This window comes from Protopterus annectens, chromosome 17.part0, assembly GCF_019279795.1.
Source record: "Protopterus annectens isolate FY-2018-M chromosome 17.part0, PAN1.0, whole genome shotgun sequence".
NCBI lineage: Eukaryota > Metazoa > Chordata > Ceratodontiformes > Protopteridae > Protopterus > Protopterus annectens.
The window spans coordinates 388,720,099-388,735,316 of record NC_056751.1 but is presented as its reverse complement, the minus strand read 5'-3'; the positions used below and the strand labels follow the sequence as shown (position 1 = coordinate 388,735,316).

At 41.8% G+C, this 15,218-nt stretch overlaps 1 protein-coding gene across 1 annotated transcript in view; it reads right to left on the bottom strand.

The window, feature by feature from the left end:
- CARS1 (cysteinyl-tRNA synthetase 1) overlaps nucleotides 1-15,218 on the bottom strand; it is a 736,066-nt gene that overhangs the window by 656,264 nt on the left and 64,584 nt on the right. The window contains exon 3 of the mRNA XM_044059397.1: nucleotides 3,644-3,735. Coding sequence (XP_043915332.1) covers nucleotides 3,644-3,735 — 92 coding nt within the window. The remainder of the gene's footprint in view (nucleotides 1-3,643; nucleotides 3,736-15,218) is intronic.

Here is a 15,218-nt window from a genome sequence, read left to right as displayed (position 1 = left end):
GATTTATTTATATTGGCTAGAAGGGGGGTGGCATATAGAAGTATTGAAAGTAGGTGGGAGCGAGCTATGGCTATTTTAGCTGGAGGGGTGAGGAAGACTTTGATTCTATAGTGACCTAAGTTTTTTATTGATGCTCTTGATTGTCTGATTTACATGGTGGTCAAATTTTAAGTTATTGTCTATAATGACACCCAGTAATTTTGTATTGGGTCCGGGGGGAAATGACTGTCCCGTCTTTTGCATTTATGGTGAAGGAGAAGGGTACAGACCTTTGGGTTGGTGGGAATACAGGCATTTTAGTTTTTTTTGGGGATTAAGTAGTAGACGACGCTTGGAGAGCCAGTTTTCTATGGCAGTGAATGTGGACTGGGTATCCTCCTTTAGATCAGTGGGAGATACAGCTGAGCAGGTCAGAGTGGAGTCATCAGCGTATTGGATACAGCTGATGTTAGATATAATAGTAGGCAGGTCATTAATAAAAATGGAAAACAGTAGTGGTCCTAATATGGAGCCTTGTGGTACTCCAATACTGCTTGGTAATAGATTAGAGAGCTTATTCTGCCAGAGGACAGCCTGTTGTCTGTTATTAAGATAAGATGTAAACCAAAGAAGGGCTTTAGGATCTAGGCAGAGGGTTTGCAGGGTATTAATCATAAGTTGATGATCAGCCATATCAAATGCCATGGAAAGATCCAAGAAGAGGGCAGAAGAAGTCTGATTATTGTTGCGGTTATTGTTAATGGTGTTAGTGAAGGACAATAGGGCTGTGGTAGTACTATGATGTGGGTGAAAGCCATGCTGGGTATCGGCCATAAGGGGATTCTGGATTAGGTGTTGCATGAATTGTTTATGTATACATTTCTCCATAATCTTAGCAAGTGGAGAGAGTATGGCTATGGGCCTATAATTTGAGTATTCGGTAGAGGAACCTCCTTTATGTAAGGGAATAACATAGAACGTTTTCCAGGTGATAGGAATTTTGGCTTCTGATATGGTGTGATTGATTACAATAGAGATTGGATAGGCAATGGCATCTGCTGACATTTGCAGGTATTCAGCTGGGAGTTGGTCAGCAGAGAGTGTGGTGGGTTTTAGTTTTTTGACCAGACTGCGGATAAGGGAAGTTGACACAGGCTTAAAGCTGAATAAGTTTTGGCTATTACAGTTAGTGGTATTATAGTCAGGGGAACTAGGAGGTAGTTGGGTGGCAAGAGCTTGAATACTCTCAGTAAAGAAATGGTTGAAACTATTTGTGACCTCTTCTGGGGGTTTATTAGTGGTGGCAGCAGGGCTAGGTGTTGATGTTTTACCAGGATACAGTAACTTGTTAACCCCAGCCCAGAACTTTTGAGGATTGTTCTGATTAGTCATCTGTAACCTACAATAGCAATGTTTTTTTATCTTGTAAGACAAGTCTTTTAGTTTCATTCCTAGCATGCCTGTATTTATTATGATCGTGGGGGTCTTTGGTATGGGGCCAGGTAGCCCAGAGTTTATTTCTACAGGTTATTTTTAGTCTTGACTCTTTAATTGTTCGCTTTAGGTGGGCAGGAGCATGAGAGTCTAGAATTTCAAGAAATTTATTGTTAAAGTGGTTAAAGTTAACCACTTTAGTGGTTAAAGTGGTAAAGAAATGATTCTTTAAAATGCTATATATGTATTGAAAAAATCAGGATGGTGTACGGATAAAAATGCAGGATTGGCGAGAAAAGGAAAATTGGGAAAAATCTAAACATAGCCAATGCATAACTTCAAAAGGTTAAATGTATTTAGTTATAGTTAAAAAATGAAACATGCTCAACAACGCTTGATCATGAAACTTCTACGGTTTCAGAAAAAGTTTAAGACAAAAAGATTTTACATTACAAGGGTTATACACAATACCTACATACTCAAAATTTTGTCAATGAAAAACAAATACAAGGTATTAAAAATAATACAAAATGTAGTGGATAGTGGTATAAATAACGTTTAATTATAACGTATTTTAAGTGTGTATACCTTATTAAAAAAGAAAGCAACAGGTATTAGGTAACTGTCTTGGTGAAGGCATAAACATCTGAAGAAAATAGAAACAGCTTAAAAAGAGGAAGATAAATAAATATAAAGCTGTTGAACGAAGTAAAACCTAATAATGAAGCCCTGAGACTCAACTGCATTTCACCCAAAATATATTGGGTGTTTCCCAACAAATACACTAATATTTTTATCCAGCAAGTTTAATAATCTACTTAACAACGAAACTTTCTTTAAAATATTCTATAATTCTGGATATTTTGAAACAAAATAAAGACTTAACCATATATTATAATAAACCAATCTTTTTCATTATAAAAAAATAACAAATTTCTACTGTTTCAGTCAATGAAATTAACATATTTCAAGCTCAATTCATAATAACCAGTATGTATTTGTTTTGCTTGTATAAACCTGGCATAAACACCAAAGAATTATAACTTGTTCTGATTATGCTAAACATAAATATTCACTAATACTTCATTTAGATTTTGAAAACAAAAGTAAAAAGCATTTTTTTTTATTTTCTTTGGAATTTATTAGATTAATTACACAATTATATTATTTCAGCAATGTATGTGAAGACTGGATCTTATTTTCCTCAGCAATACAAACTACACTGGTTATATACTCGCTTATTCGTTTAAAATAACTGGATCAAGGGATTTTCAACTAGTGGTGAATTTGACATAACATTTTTAGGTTTTTGCTCATATGTTATTAAACATAATGGGTAATTATTATTACTGATTGTAATTAAGTGACAGTGCAAAAATAAAGTAATAATGCTAAAACCAAATACTTATCAAAATATTAATGATATAGCTCTGACCAAATAAATGGAACTGTGAAGAACTAATTACTGCTACTTCTTTGAATTCCATAATGAAATCAGATGATATTTTAATAACCACAAATTATGTATATGCTATTTACTTCTGAAGATAAATATTAAAAGGATTTATCACCCATGTTAAGCATGTCAATTAAACTATGCCTTAAAAATAATTATTTAAAAAAATTAAACAGTCATTAATTTTCAGATGGCCCCCTACTAAACCCAAAATAGTGCTAGAAAATAACAGCAGAAGCTGCAGTAATGAAGGTACTGTTTTGTGGGACAAACTCACTAACTGACCTCCGTTCTTGAAGTATTAGATAGCTAGCTGTTATAATTTAGCCTGGATAGATTTACATTTTCCTCTTGCAAAATTGCTAAATTTACATGTAATGATCCTCAGTTAAAATAGCTTTACATCATAAGAAATACAAGATATAATAATTTATTCACTGATGGAATCACATTACATAATATATTAAATACATTCAACAACTTAATGAGAGGTTACAAATTAAAGCCGTATCCCTCTAGCCTAGGATGGGAAATGGCCCATTTCTGTAGCACAGCTCACACCTCCTGGGGTAAAAAATAGGCTTTAAGGGCAGCAGAGAGATTGGATGTCACTGACACACAGATGAAAACATGCAAAAATGGATCACTAATTAGTTAAGGTTCAAAATCTTTCTTCGGCTGAAGTGATAAAAACTGCACAATATCACTGACGGAATTTTGACTTCACTGCAACCTGAAGTCTTGCAGAAAAAATGACTAAACCAAATTCTTCACCTTACTACGAGTGAGACTGTTGTACAGACAGAGTTTTGGCTGCGCAGTTCCTTCTGGCGGCATCCACGGAGGCTGAACTCTCTTCCCTTTACCTGCAAAACATAACATTTGTTTGCTTATTTTAATAACAAACAAAATTTAATTTGCTTACTTTTTATTATGCTACACACCTTATTTCAGATTCCTATAATAAGGCCTACTTTCTAAATGCACCCATGCATGTAGAAACAAACATAATAAAACAATTCTACCTTTTTCTTTCCTAATCATCTCAAACTTCAAGCTTGTTACAAGCACCATACAAACTGAGATTATTACAGTTATGGTAAACGCACACAAAAACTGCCAACATGGTCAGTAAACAAAAATAAATTGCAGTATTAACATAAAATAAATATATAAAATGCAACAAAATCTTAGTTTACAATTAACTTTTGTAAAGGAAACAAAGTAAAACGGCATGCTAGCTCAAATAAATGAGCTTTTATGGCAATCCAAAGTCATCTTTCTACTTGAATTAATACATGCTTTTCTTTGTTGGATATCCCTAGCTTCTGAAGTCATATTTATACATTTATAATACACACACACATACATGTTAACACAACACGGGAAGTTGCAATTATTGGTAATAAGCGAACGCACTCAACTGGCATATAGTGAAGCACCAAGGACTGCTTCAGAGGGTGAGAAAGATACTTGGATCTAAGTGGGCAGCTACCACTGCCTTAAGTTGCACAGCTCCCAACCAAACAGGTGCTACCTCACCATGGCCCACTTGCTTCACTGGGTGTGTGGGGCTTGAGGAACCCCCAACAGGTGGATCATTAACCATACATCCAGAAAAACAAAAAAGCAGCAAAATAAAAGTACAGTTTTGTACCTACCATAAATGTAGATGTTCGAAGATCTACATTGCTGCAGTCCTTACACTTGGGTAGTCCGCTGTCCTCGGTCGGCCCGAATATCAAAGTATTAGGCTGACGTCGGTCAAGGCGCTTAAGACTGACATCAGAACGTCAGGGTACAAATGCGCATGACCGACGTCATATCCTCAGTCTTTTCTTGCCCCAGATGTCAGAAGACCCCAAAAAGAAAGGCCAAAACCAAAAGACAGCAAAAAACAACTAACCACCCTTGCACTAATCATATGTACAATATATACAATATCCACAATATTTACAACCCAAACCACACCACCGCCTCTAACTACAGAGGGGAAGGAGGGAGGGTAAATTGGACTGCAGCAATGCAGATCTTCGAACATCTACATTTATGGTAGGTACAAAACTGTACTATGTTCTTCATCTCACATTGCTGCAGTCCTTACACTTGGGTAGAATCCCAAAGCAGAGGTAAGGAGGATGGCAAAACTATAAAGCATTAGGTGCTGCCAAAATGCCCTGTAAGATTGCAGTGGCAAAACCAGCCCTAGATTTAGAGTAAAGAGGAAGGTGGTAATGCTTAGAGAAAGTATGCACTGAACTCCAAGTAGCTGCCTCCAAAATATCTTTAGTTGCCACCCTCTTAAAAAGCTGTAGAAGTGGCAGTAGCCCTAGTGGAATGAGGCCTAATCCCAGCTGGAATCTCCTTACCATGATGGGAATAACAGAAAGCAATACAAAACCCAATCCACTTAGAAATAGTTTGTTTTGACACAGGCTTGCCCTGAGAACCCAAAGCAAATGAAACAAATAACTGCTGAGACTGCCTGAACCCTTTAGTTCTGCTCAAATAATATCGCAACTGCCTGTGTATATCCAAAGTGTGCAAAATCTTCTCCCCTTTATTCTGGGGGTTTGCATAAAAAGTAGGCAAATTAATAGTTTGGTTTAAAGCCACACTAGAAACCACTTTAGGCATAAAGGAAGGATTAGTACGTAAAGATACCCTATCCTTATGGAAAATTAAGAAAGGCTCAACCGCCATAAGGGCCTGTAATTCAGAAACCCTTCTTGCAGAGGTAATGGCCAACAAAAAAGCAGTCTTCCAAGATAAATATTTCAACTCAGCAGAAGCTGCAGGCTCAAAAGGTTGTAGAGTGAGTTTCTCCAACACAAAATTGAGATCCCAAGCAGGAGTAGGAGCTCTACGTGGGGGTCTTAAATTCTTTGCCCCTCTAAGGAATTGCTTAAACAAAGGATGAGAAAACAATGGTGGATCACAGTCATAGTGAGCAGAAATTGCTGCAGCATGAACCTTAATAGAAGAGAAGGACAAACCTTTGTCCAGTAACTCAGCCAGATATTTAAGAGCCACACTTAAATTAGGCTTAGAAACATCAAATTCCTTTGCTGCAATCCAAAACAAAAATCTCTTCCATTTGTCTGCGTACACTTTCCTAGTACTAGGCCTTCTGGCCTCCAAAATAACATTCAAAACTTGCTGTGGAAGCCGAGACCCTCCAGGGTTCAAAACAGAATATGCCAGGCTGTTAGGTGAAGAGAGTGAAGTTTGACATTGAGTAAATGACTGTTCTCCTGAGACAGCAGGTGTGGAATCGAAGGCAAAGGCCATGGAGGCTCCCGTACCAGACTTCTCAGTAATGGGTACCAGTGCTGTTGAGGCCAATCTGGAGCTATTAAAATCATCTTTGGTTTGTCCTGTCTGGCCTTTAGAAGTACCTTTGGGAGGAGAGGCAGAGGTGGAAAGGCATACACATGAAGATTGCTCCAATTGAAAGAAAGAGCATCCACTTTCCAAGCTGTGGGATGAAACCTTTTTGTGCAAAACTTTGGCAGCTGGTAGTTTAGTGGATAAGCGAACAGATCTATGTCTGGAGTTCCCCATGACACTGTCAATTTCTGAAACACATGAGGATCCAATTTCCACTCGTGGGGATCCATAATTCATCTGCTCAACACATCTGCTAAGGAGTTCTGTGCTCCCGGCAGAAACCTTGCCTGAAGATTTAGCTGTAAACTGAGAGCAGTCTCCCACAAAATCATTGCTTGTCTGCATAGAGGATAAGAATGTGTTCCCCCTTGCTTGTTGATGTACCACATGACAGTTGTGTTGTCTGTTAGAACCAACACCTGCCCTGGAAGAAGTAAATCCTTGAAAGCTATTAATGCAAATTGGACTGCTAACATCTCCTTCAAGTTGATATGTAGATGTTGTAGTCTGGCAGGCCACGTGTCTTGTATCCACTTTCCATTTAGATGAGCTCCCCAAGCTTTGTCTGAGGCATCTGTCGTTAGAATCTGACTCGCCTCTGGCCAGGTCACAGAGAGTCCCTTGTTTAGGTGACATTCCTGAGCCCACCACAAAAATTCCTTTTGAATGCAAGGTATTATCTGAATGACAGTGTCGAAATCTTGGCAGTGCTGTGTCCATACATTTTTGAGATACCATTGTAGCTTCCTCATATGCAGTTTGGCATTGGGAAGCACCAGAATACAAGATGCCATGAACCCCAAGGCTTGAAGGACTGTCCTTGCAGTCAGCCTGGACTGATGAGACAATAGATGGAAGTAAAGGGAAAGATTCTTTTGTTTGTCCGGGGTCAAAAAGGCCATCTGGGATGCTGTATTCAGTCTCACACCCAGAAAGCACATATCCTGAGAGGGTACTAGACTGGACTTTATTTCGTTCACAGAATACCCCAGGCATCTTAGCACTGCTATCGCATATTGCAGATGATGAAGAAGTTCGTCCTTTCCTTGGGCCAGAATCAGGCAATCGTCCAAATAAGGATAGATTTGTATTCCTTTTAGCCTGAAGAAAGCTATCACTGGAGCCAGAACCTTCGTGAACACTGGGCGCAGTAGATAAGCCAAAGGGCAATGCAGAGAACTGATAATGAGAAGTCCCAGCTCGAAAACGCAGATACTTCCTGCAACTTAGCCTGATAGGAACATGAAGGTAAGCCTCCTTGAGATCCAGAGTCACCATCCAGTGATCTTTGCCCAGCAGAGGTAAAAGCTGTTGTAACGTCAACATTTTGAACTTGGGAATGTCCAGATAAGTGTTGAGGATAGATAAATCCAAAATTGGTCTCCACGTGTTCCCCTTCTTTGGTACTAGGAACAGGCGAGAATAAAATCCTAGGCCCACTTCTGGCAGAGGGACCGGCTGTATGGCCCCTATTTGAAGCAGCAGAGAAATTTGTTTGTGAGCCTCTATTCTTTGCTGAGGAGGAACGTCTGGCATGCCTTTGAAAGGAGGCAAGGTATGGAAATAAAACTTGTAACCTTGGTGTATGATATCCAATACCCATCTGTCCTGGGTAATTAAACTCCAATTTTCTTTGAAGAGTGCCAACCTTCCTCCCAAAGGCGCTGCCAGACAAGAAGGCTCTGGCAGCTGAAAAGGTAGGTCATTGGGCCTGTTTACGAAAGGACTGGCCCCTGCCCTCACCCGAAGACTGTGCAGGTGAACTCCCTGTTCTAGGTCTGAAAGAGCCCTGAGCTCTGCCCCTACCACGTCTAGATCTTCTCCTAGACTGTGAATCATAAGAAGGGTATGTCCACCCCTTAGCAGGCCAATTCCTACTAAACTTGGTGGCTGAACTTGCAAAAAATCTTTAACAGCCTGCATAGACTTAGCCTTGTCTTCCATTTTCTTTAAGACTGCCTCCACAGGTGAACCAAACAACACATCAGACTGCAAAGGAGCATCTAAAATCCTAGTCTTAACATGGTCAGATAAATTCTGATCCCTCAGCCAGGCGTGCCTGCGAAGAACTGACCCAGTGGCAGCCACCCTAGACGAGGCCTGTACAGCATCAAAACCACATTGTAAAGAATGCTTACCCACCTGTTCAGAAACATGTACCAAATCTTGTAATTCTTTACACTCAATGCCTTCCGCCAGAGCATCTACCTTAGACTTCAATTGAGAAAGAAGATAGTTTTGATATTTCAACATGTGAAACTGGCAATTCAAAGCCCTCATAGCTAAGGTGGAAGAAGTATAGACTTTCTTTCCCCATCTATCCAAAGCTCTGGCCTCTTTATCTGGAGGAACCGGATTTTTCACAACAGAGGCCTTGACGCCCTTAGGTCCCTGACTAACAGTTTCTGGGTCCGCCCTAGGACTCTTATAAAGATATTTATGAGCTTCAGGCACCCTGTAATACCTGTCCGGCTTAACAGGAGCAGGAGGCAAAGAATCAGGATTAAGTGAAGCCTCTGCAAACACATCTTCCACAACATCCAGAACAGGTGGTATAGCCAAAGGCCTATGCTGGGGTAAAAGCAAAAATTCCCTAAGCCTTTTCCTGGAATCAGAGAAGTCCTGACCTTCCCACTTAAAATGTTCCCTGATGGAATGAAGAGTCTCTGAAAAAGAAAAATCCTCTGGAGGAGTAGCAGAAGGAGTAGAATCATCCACATCAGAATCAGAATAAGGAGAATACTCCTGCAAGTCTTCAGCCGAAGACTCTGAAACATCCGAAACCTGCTCAAAACTCCCCAACTCTGGTTCCACCCGAGGCCTCTTATCAGGAGGGGGCAAAGAACCTCTAATCAAAGTAATTAAATCTTCTGCCATTTTAAGCATGTGCTTCTTGGGCACAGATCCTGATGAACTAGGAGCGACACCAACAGAAGCTAAACCTGGCCTGCCTCTGGGAGAAGCCTTGGAAACAGAAGGAGAAGGCCTAACCACCCTAGGAAGGGAGAGGAGTACAGTAACCTGAGAAGCCCCTTCAGCCTGACTTGCCTCCTGAGAGGCCACATCCTGCAATATCAAAGTCTCCCCCTGGGACTCCAGAGAAGCCTCCGGCGGAACCACCGGTTCCACTGATGCCTCTAAAGAACCGGCGTCCGATACGGACGACTCTTCTTGTCTGGGTTTAGCTGCTTTGTCTTTGCGCTTCTTCGAAGAAGCGGGCGTCGGAGCATCCGACGGCATATTATAATTGCACCGCTTCCCGAAGACCAACCTGGCACAATCTAACCTTCGCTTAATAGTGCGCTTATTGAACCTAGCCCAAAAGCGACACCCAACAACGTCGTGCTCAGGCCCCAAACAAGGAACACACAAAGTATGATAATCTCTATGCGGTATCTGTTTCCCACAAGAAATACAGTTATTCACTTTTTCTGGCATCCGGTAAACCACTGAGGCAAGAAAAAACTAAAATATTCTAACGGGTACTTAGCCAACTTTGACTCTGTCTGAAACTCCGAATTCGAAAAATTTCAGAACGCCGAACGGCACTTGCAACGCTGCTTCTGCATCGGACCATGCGGCAAAAAAGACTGAGGATATGACGTCGGTCATGCGCATTTGTACCCTGACGTTCTGATGTCAGTCTTAAGCGCCTTGACCGACGTCAGCCTAATACTTTGATATTCGGGCCGACCGAGGACAGCGGACTACCCAAGTGTAAGGACTGCAGCAATGTGAGATGAAGAACATCCTATCTTTAGGCTAAGCACATGAAATGTAAGGAAGATTACTCCAGGCCTTATGGAAGATGAACATTAGCGATGCTCAGAAGACAGCAGTCATTAACAATGAGTTGAGCAGACTGCAGATGAACACTGTGGTTCTCCAGGTAACAAGGCTGCCATCCACTGGATGCCTCAGGGAGAAAGACAACTTTTTTCTGGCATGGGAAGCTTCAAGAAGAGACCTGGGAACATGATGTTGGTTTTCAAGGAGAAACAACCATGATGGCTCAGTCATACCATCAAATATGGGAAACGAGAGACTGCTGAAAATTCAGCTACAAACACCAGTGGCCATGGTCAACATCTTCAGTATGCTCCTACTTTAACTATTACCCAGGAAGTCAAAGACAAATTATATGATGAATTTAGTGCTGCCATCAGTGAGGTCCCTTTCCATGAACCATAATTCATTTTTGGTGATTTGTAATGCCACAGTTGACTGTGATGTTATGAGATAGTGCCATCTGTGCCAGGGAGAGTAGGGCAGTACATGTGTACATAAGTCAGCACAGCTAAGTTTTGTAATGAATTTTATGTTATCTGACTACCACACTGATTTGTACAGACATTTGAGTTACAAATATATTTGTAAAGTTACTTCTGTTAAAAATGCATCAACAGTAGTTCTTTCTGGACAGAAAGAATGTATGCATATATATTAGGTTGTATTGTTGTAACTGATCAACTGTGTATGTTTATCATAGAACCTTGGAAGGATGGAAAGTTTGAAATTGTGTTACAGCTTTCAGTGGATGCCACAGTTCTTAGCAAAGCACTGTGTCTCTATTACATCAGAATCAGGTGACTGGAGGTGATGTCATCCTCTACCCAGCGTCTGGTTTCTTTGGAACCCTCACAGCAGCACTTTAGAATCTGACAGGAAAGATTTCTCACAGGATCTATATCTCACAAATCCACACAGACAAAGACAGACATCACCTGACTCTTGCTGTGGTAAGACACTCAGCATATATATCAGCTTGCCTTGCTTTAGTAAGTAGTCAAGGAACAGTAATTCTTTAGTCAAGGACATTTAGTGAGAATAGTTTAGTACTGTTTTCGGCATCTGTGAGAAACTATCCAACTGAATTTTTTATAGCACTGTGGTTGAAACTCTCTTTACTGTATTCAGTATTCTCCTGTTTTCTGTTTTATTATTTATCATTAAATATTTTAACACTTTTCATTTAGTATGGTCCTTTAGAGAAAACTTTAACATCTTGAGAGCACTTATGCTCGTTTTAATGACACTGTGGCTGTTCCTGAAAGCCTTGTTCTTTCGGTCACAGCCTACCACTTGTATTAGTATTAATTTTACCAGGTGTGTGTGTGCTGTGTGTGTCAGCTGCTAGGAATGGGGACACAGAGCTCCAAAGCGCCAGTGTGGAGCTTTCTGTGGATTTAGAGAGAGAAAACGTCCAGACCCAGGTCTGGAGCATGTTCCCGGTGTGCTCTACAGGGAAACTGTGCTTGGTGCAGGGAGCAGCATCTGAAAATACTGTGTGAATCCATCTTTACTCTTAGTGACCTTCCCTCACCAGAGTCAGTGGTGAGGACAGAGTCTCCTTGACTGCTGGCCCGGAGTAGGGACCCATCACATATTGGTGGCAGCTGGGTGGAATATTAATTGAACTTCAGTAGCCAGTGGGCAGTTTTCATTGAAGGCGTGTATACTCTCAGCAGCCACAAGGTAAACATACAGAGTTTCATTTTCACAACAGTTTTATTTATTTTTGTTAGTTTCTTTCAGTCAAGGAAAGCAGGCAAGGATGTCAGCAGAGGATTATAGCAAGCTGATCAAGAACCAGTTGGCAAAGGTGTGCAAAGCCAAAGGATTGGTGTATTCCAACCTGACTAAAGAGGAAATTATTTCTGCCTTGGTCACAGCTGCAGCACTGACCAGGAAGACAACCAGTCTGATGATGGGGATGTGCAGTCTTCAGAAGCAGGACAATCCACCTTTTCCTCAGAGGACTTAAAAATCCACCTGGCGACTTGAACTGGAGGCCAAACGACTGGAGAAGCAGATGGAATTAGAATTGGCCCAGAGAATGCAGCGTTTGGAGGATAAAAAAATGAGAAAGTGCGCCAATATGAGAGGGAGATGCTGACTCTTCAGCAGGGTCATGGAGGTAATGGGGAAGGGAGTAACTGAACCCCAGATGCAATAAAGGTCAGCAAATTTTTTCCACAGTTTACACAGTATGACTACTTTGATAGTTTTATTCATGCATTTGAAAGGCTATGTAAACAGTATAATGCTGACCAAGCGCTCTGGGTACAGCTCCTGACCCCCTTACTCCACAGTAACGCTGTAACTGTTGTTTCTAAGTTGTCTGACACTGACTGTTTAAACTGTGATAAAGTAAAACAATGCGTACTTGCATGTTTTAAGTTAACACCTGAAGGTTACAGAAAAAAGTTTCTTGAGCACAGACGCAAGGCAGATTTAAGTTTATGTGATTATACTGCTGAGTTAAGCACTTATTTTAATAGGTGGGTGAGTGGGTGACAATTCACCACTTTTGCAGGGCTGGCTGAGCTTTTGTTCTGGGAACAGGCTCTTAGCACTTTGCCTGAGGACATGAGAATCTGGTTGGCAGACAAAGTGCAACTCTGCAGATGAGATTGCGAGAAAAGGTGATCTCCACTTAGCAAGCAGGGCATCACTGCAAAAGAAGGGGATACCAGTGCTGTACATGGTTATAGGGGAATCCATGGTGGGCAGCCTAAACCACCCCAACAGAATACACCAGTAACAGGGGAGGCCACTAGTTCAAATACAAGGCCAGGGACAAGGTAAGATGTATTAAATATAGTCAGAGAGATCATGTAGCATACAAATATCCATTGAGGCAAGATGGGGAGCAAAAGGTGAAGGAGCCAGAAAGTGATAACAGCATGCCAGTGGTAAGTTGTCTAGAGACAAGAGGGGTACCAAATTATCCCCGAAGTTTGTATCCTATCTTAGTGGATGGAAAACAGGTCACGGTTATGAGAGACACAGCCTTTAACATAACAATTGTGAAGCTTGTAGTGGTTAAAGATGAGCAGTACTTGCTTGGACAGTCCACACCAGTCAGAGCGTTATGAGGGACTCCATTCCAAAAACCTTTGGCCAGGGTTCACCTTGACTGGGAGGGTGGAAAAGGAAGTAAGCAAGTAGGTGTGTTTGAGGATATCCCTGAAATGTCTTGATAGAAAATTATTTTGATAATGCAGTACCTTGTGTACATCCAGTTACATACAGTCAGGCTTGGAGACAGGCATGTGGGTCAGGTAGCCTGAGGGAGACCCCGATAGAATCCACACCCGAAGCTGGGGCTCATGAGTTGGCTATTTCAAGGAGGGAGCTACCCTGTAGCAGTGAGCCTGAAGGTAAGCCACAGATGCTGGAAGGTAATGATGTTCCCATGGAAAGGGTGACTGCAAAAGTAGAGATGAGTGGTAGTACCCAGGCTGACAGTGAGGCACTGCTGTCAGAAGAGACCGGGCCTTCCAGTGGAATGGGAGCTGGGAAGGGTCACAAAGGCAGAATTAAGACAGGCTCAGCTTTTGGACCCTATATTATGAGGCTTCAGTGAAGTAGTTAAGGAGGCACCCAATTCTTAAGGAAAAGGGGAGACAGTACACTAGAACAAAGGGTTACTGTATAGAGAGTGGACCCCTGACAGAGGGCTAGAGGGTGAGGTAATACAACAGTTGGTAGTGCCCACAGCCTACCATCTGGCATTTCTAGACATAGTCCGTGACATTCCTTTTGCAGGTCATATGGGCAGAAAGTGTACAAAGAGACATTTCCTGCCGAACTTTTATTGGCCTGGGATTGCAAGCGATGTAACAGGGTACTGCAGGACCTGTGAGCAGTGTCAAAAGGTAGGCAAGGCACGGAACAAGGTCAAAGCTCCTTTGATGCCTTTGCTTGACAATGAGGAGCCATTTCAGATGGTAGATATGAACATTGTGGGGCCTCTGAGGACCCCAAGTTCCACAGGGAAGGTATATTTTGCTGGTAGCAGATTATGTTACGAGATACCCTGAGGTGATGGCTCTGTCTTCTATCGAGGCAGAGAAGGTAGCAAATGCTTTGTTAGAGATTTTCAGCAGGGTAGATTTCCTGAGAGAAATACTGACTGACAGAGGTGCCAATTTTATGTCAGACCTGCTGGTTTGTCTGGGGAAGCATTGTGGGATGAAGCACCTAAAAAACTACTCTCTACCACCCCCAGACTAATTGTCTAGTAGAGAGGTTAAACTCTACACTAAAGACCACACTACGCGTGTTTGTGAAACAGTTTGAGAGAGAATGGGACAAATATTTGCCCCATCTGCTGTTTGCCTACAGAGAGGTACCCCACGAATCCACAGGTCTTTTATACTTTGAGTTACTGTATGAGCATACATTGAGGGAGCTTTTAGATTTGATTTGTGATGAGTGGGAGGGTGAGTGTGAATCTCACATGGAGTCTGTTGTGGCATATGTCTTAAACGTCAGGCCATGACAAAGAGCTCATGGGCTTGGCTCAGGAGAACCTGACAAGAGCCCAACAGCAGAAAAAGGTCTGGTATGACAGGAATGCTGAAGCTCAAGAGTATGCTGTTAGACAGCAGACTATGGTGCTCATTCCTGCCAGACACAATAAGCTGCAGGTAGCTTAGGAGGGACCCTTTGAAGTGGTAAGAAAGGTCAGCCATGTTAAATTACATGGTAAACCTGCTAGGCAGAAAGCAGGGGCACAAACTGTACCATGTTAACATGATGAAGCCTTACCATGATAGGGAGGCCCTGGTGCTGACTATGTGCAGGGGATGGCAGGCATTCCAAATGCTTAAAGGGGCTTTGGGAGGACCCTCCATGTTAGTCAGTCCAGATTATAAAATACATTTGTTGTGCAGGTGGATGCTTTGAACCATGGGGTGGGTGCTGTACTAAGCCAGGTTCCATCAGAGGGAGCAAAGCACCAAATCATACATCTCAGCCATAGACTCCAAGCCAGGGAGGAACGTTATGCAGCTGCAGAAAAAGAATGTCTAGCCATAGCATGGGCACTGCAGAAACTTCAGCCCTATCTGTATGGAAGGAAATTAACTGTGGTTACAGACCACAATCCCTTAACAAGGTTAGATTGAGCCAGCCAGGAAAATGCCAAGTTATTAAGGTGGAGCTTAGGGTT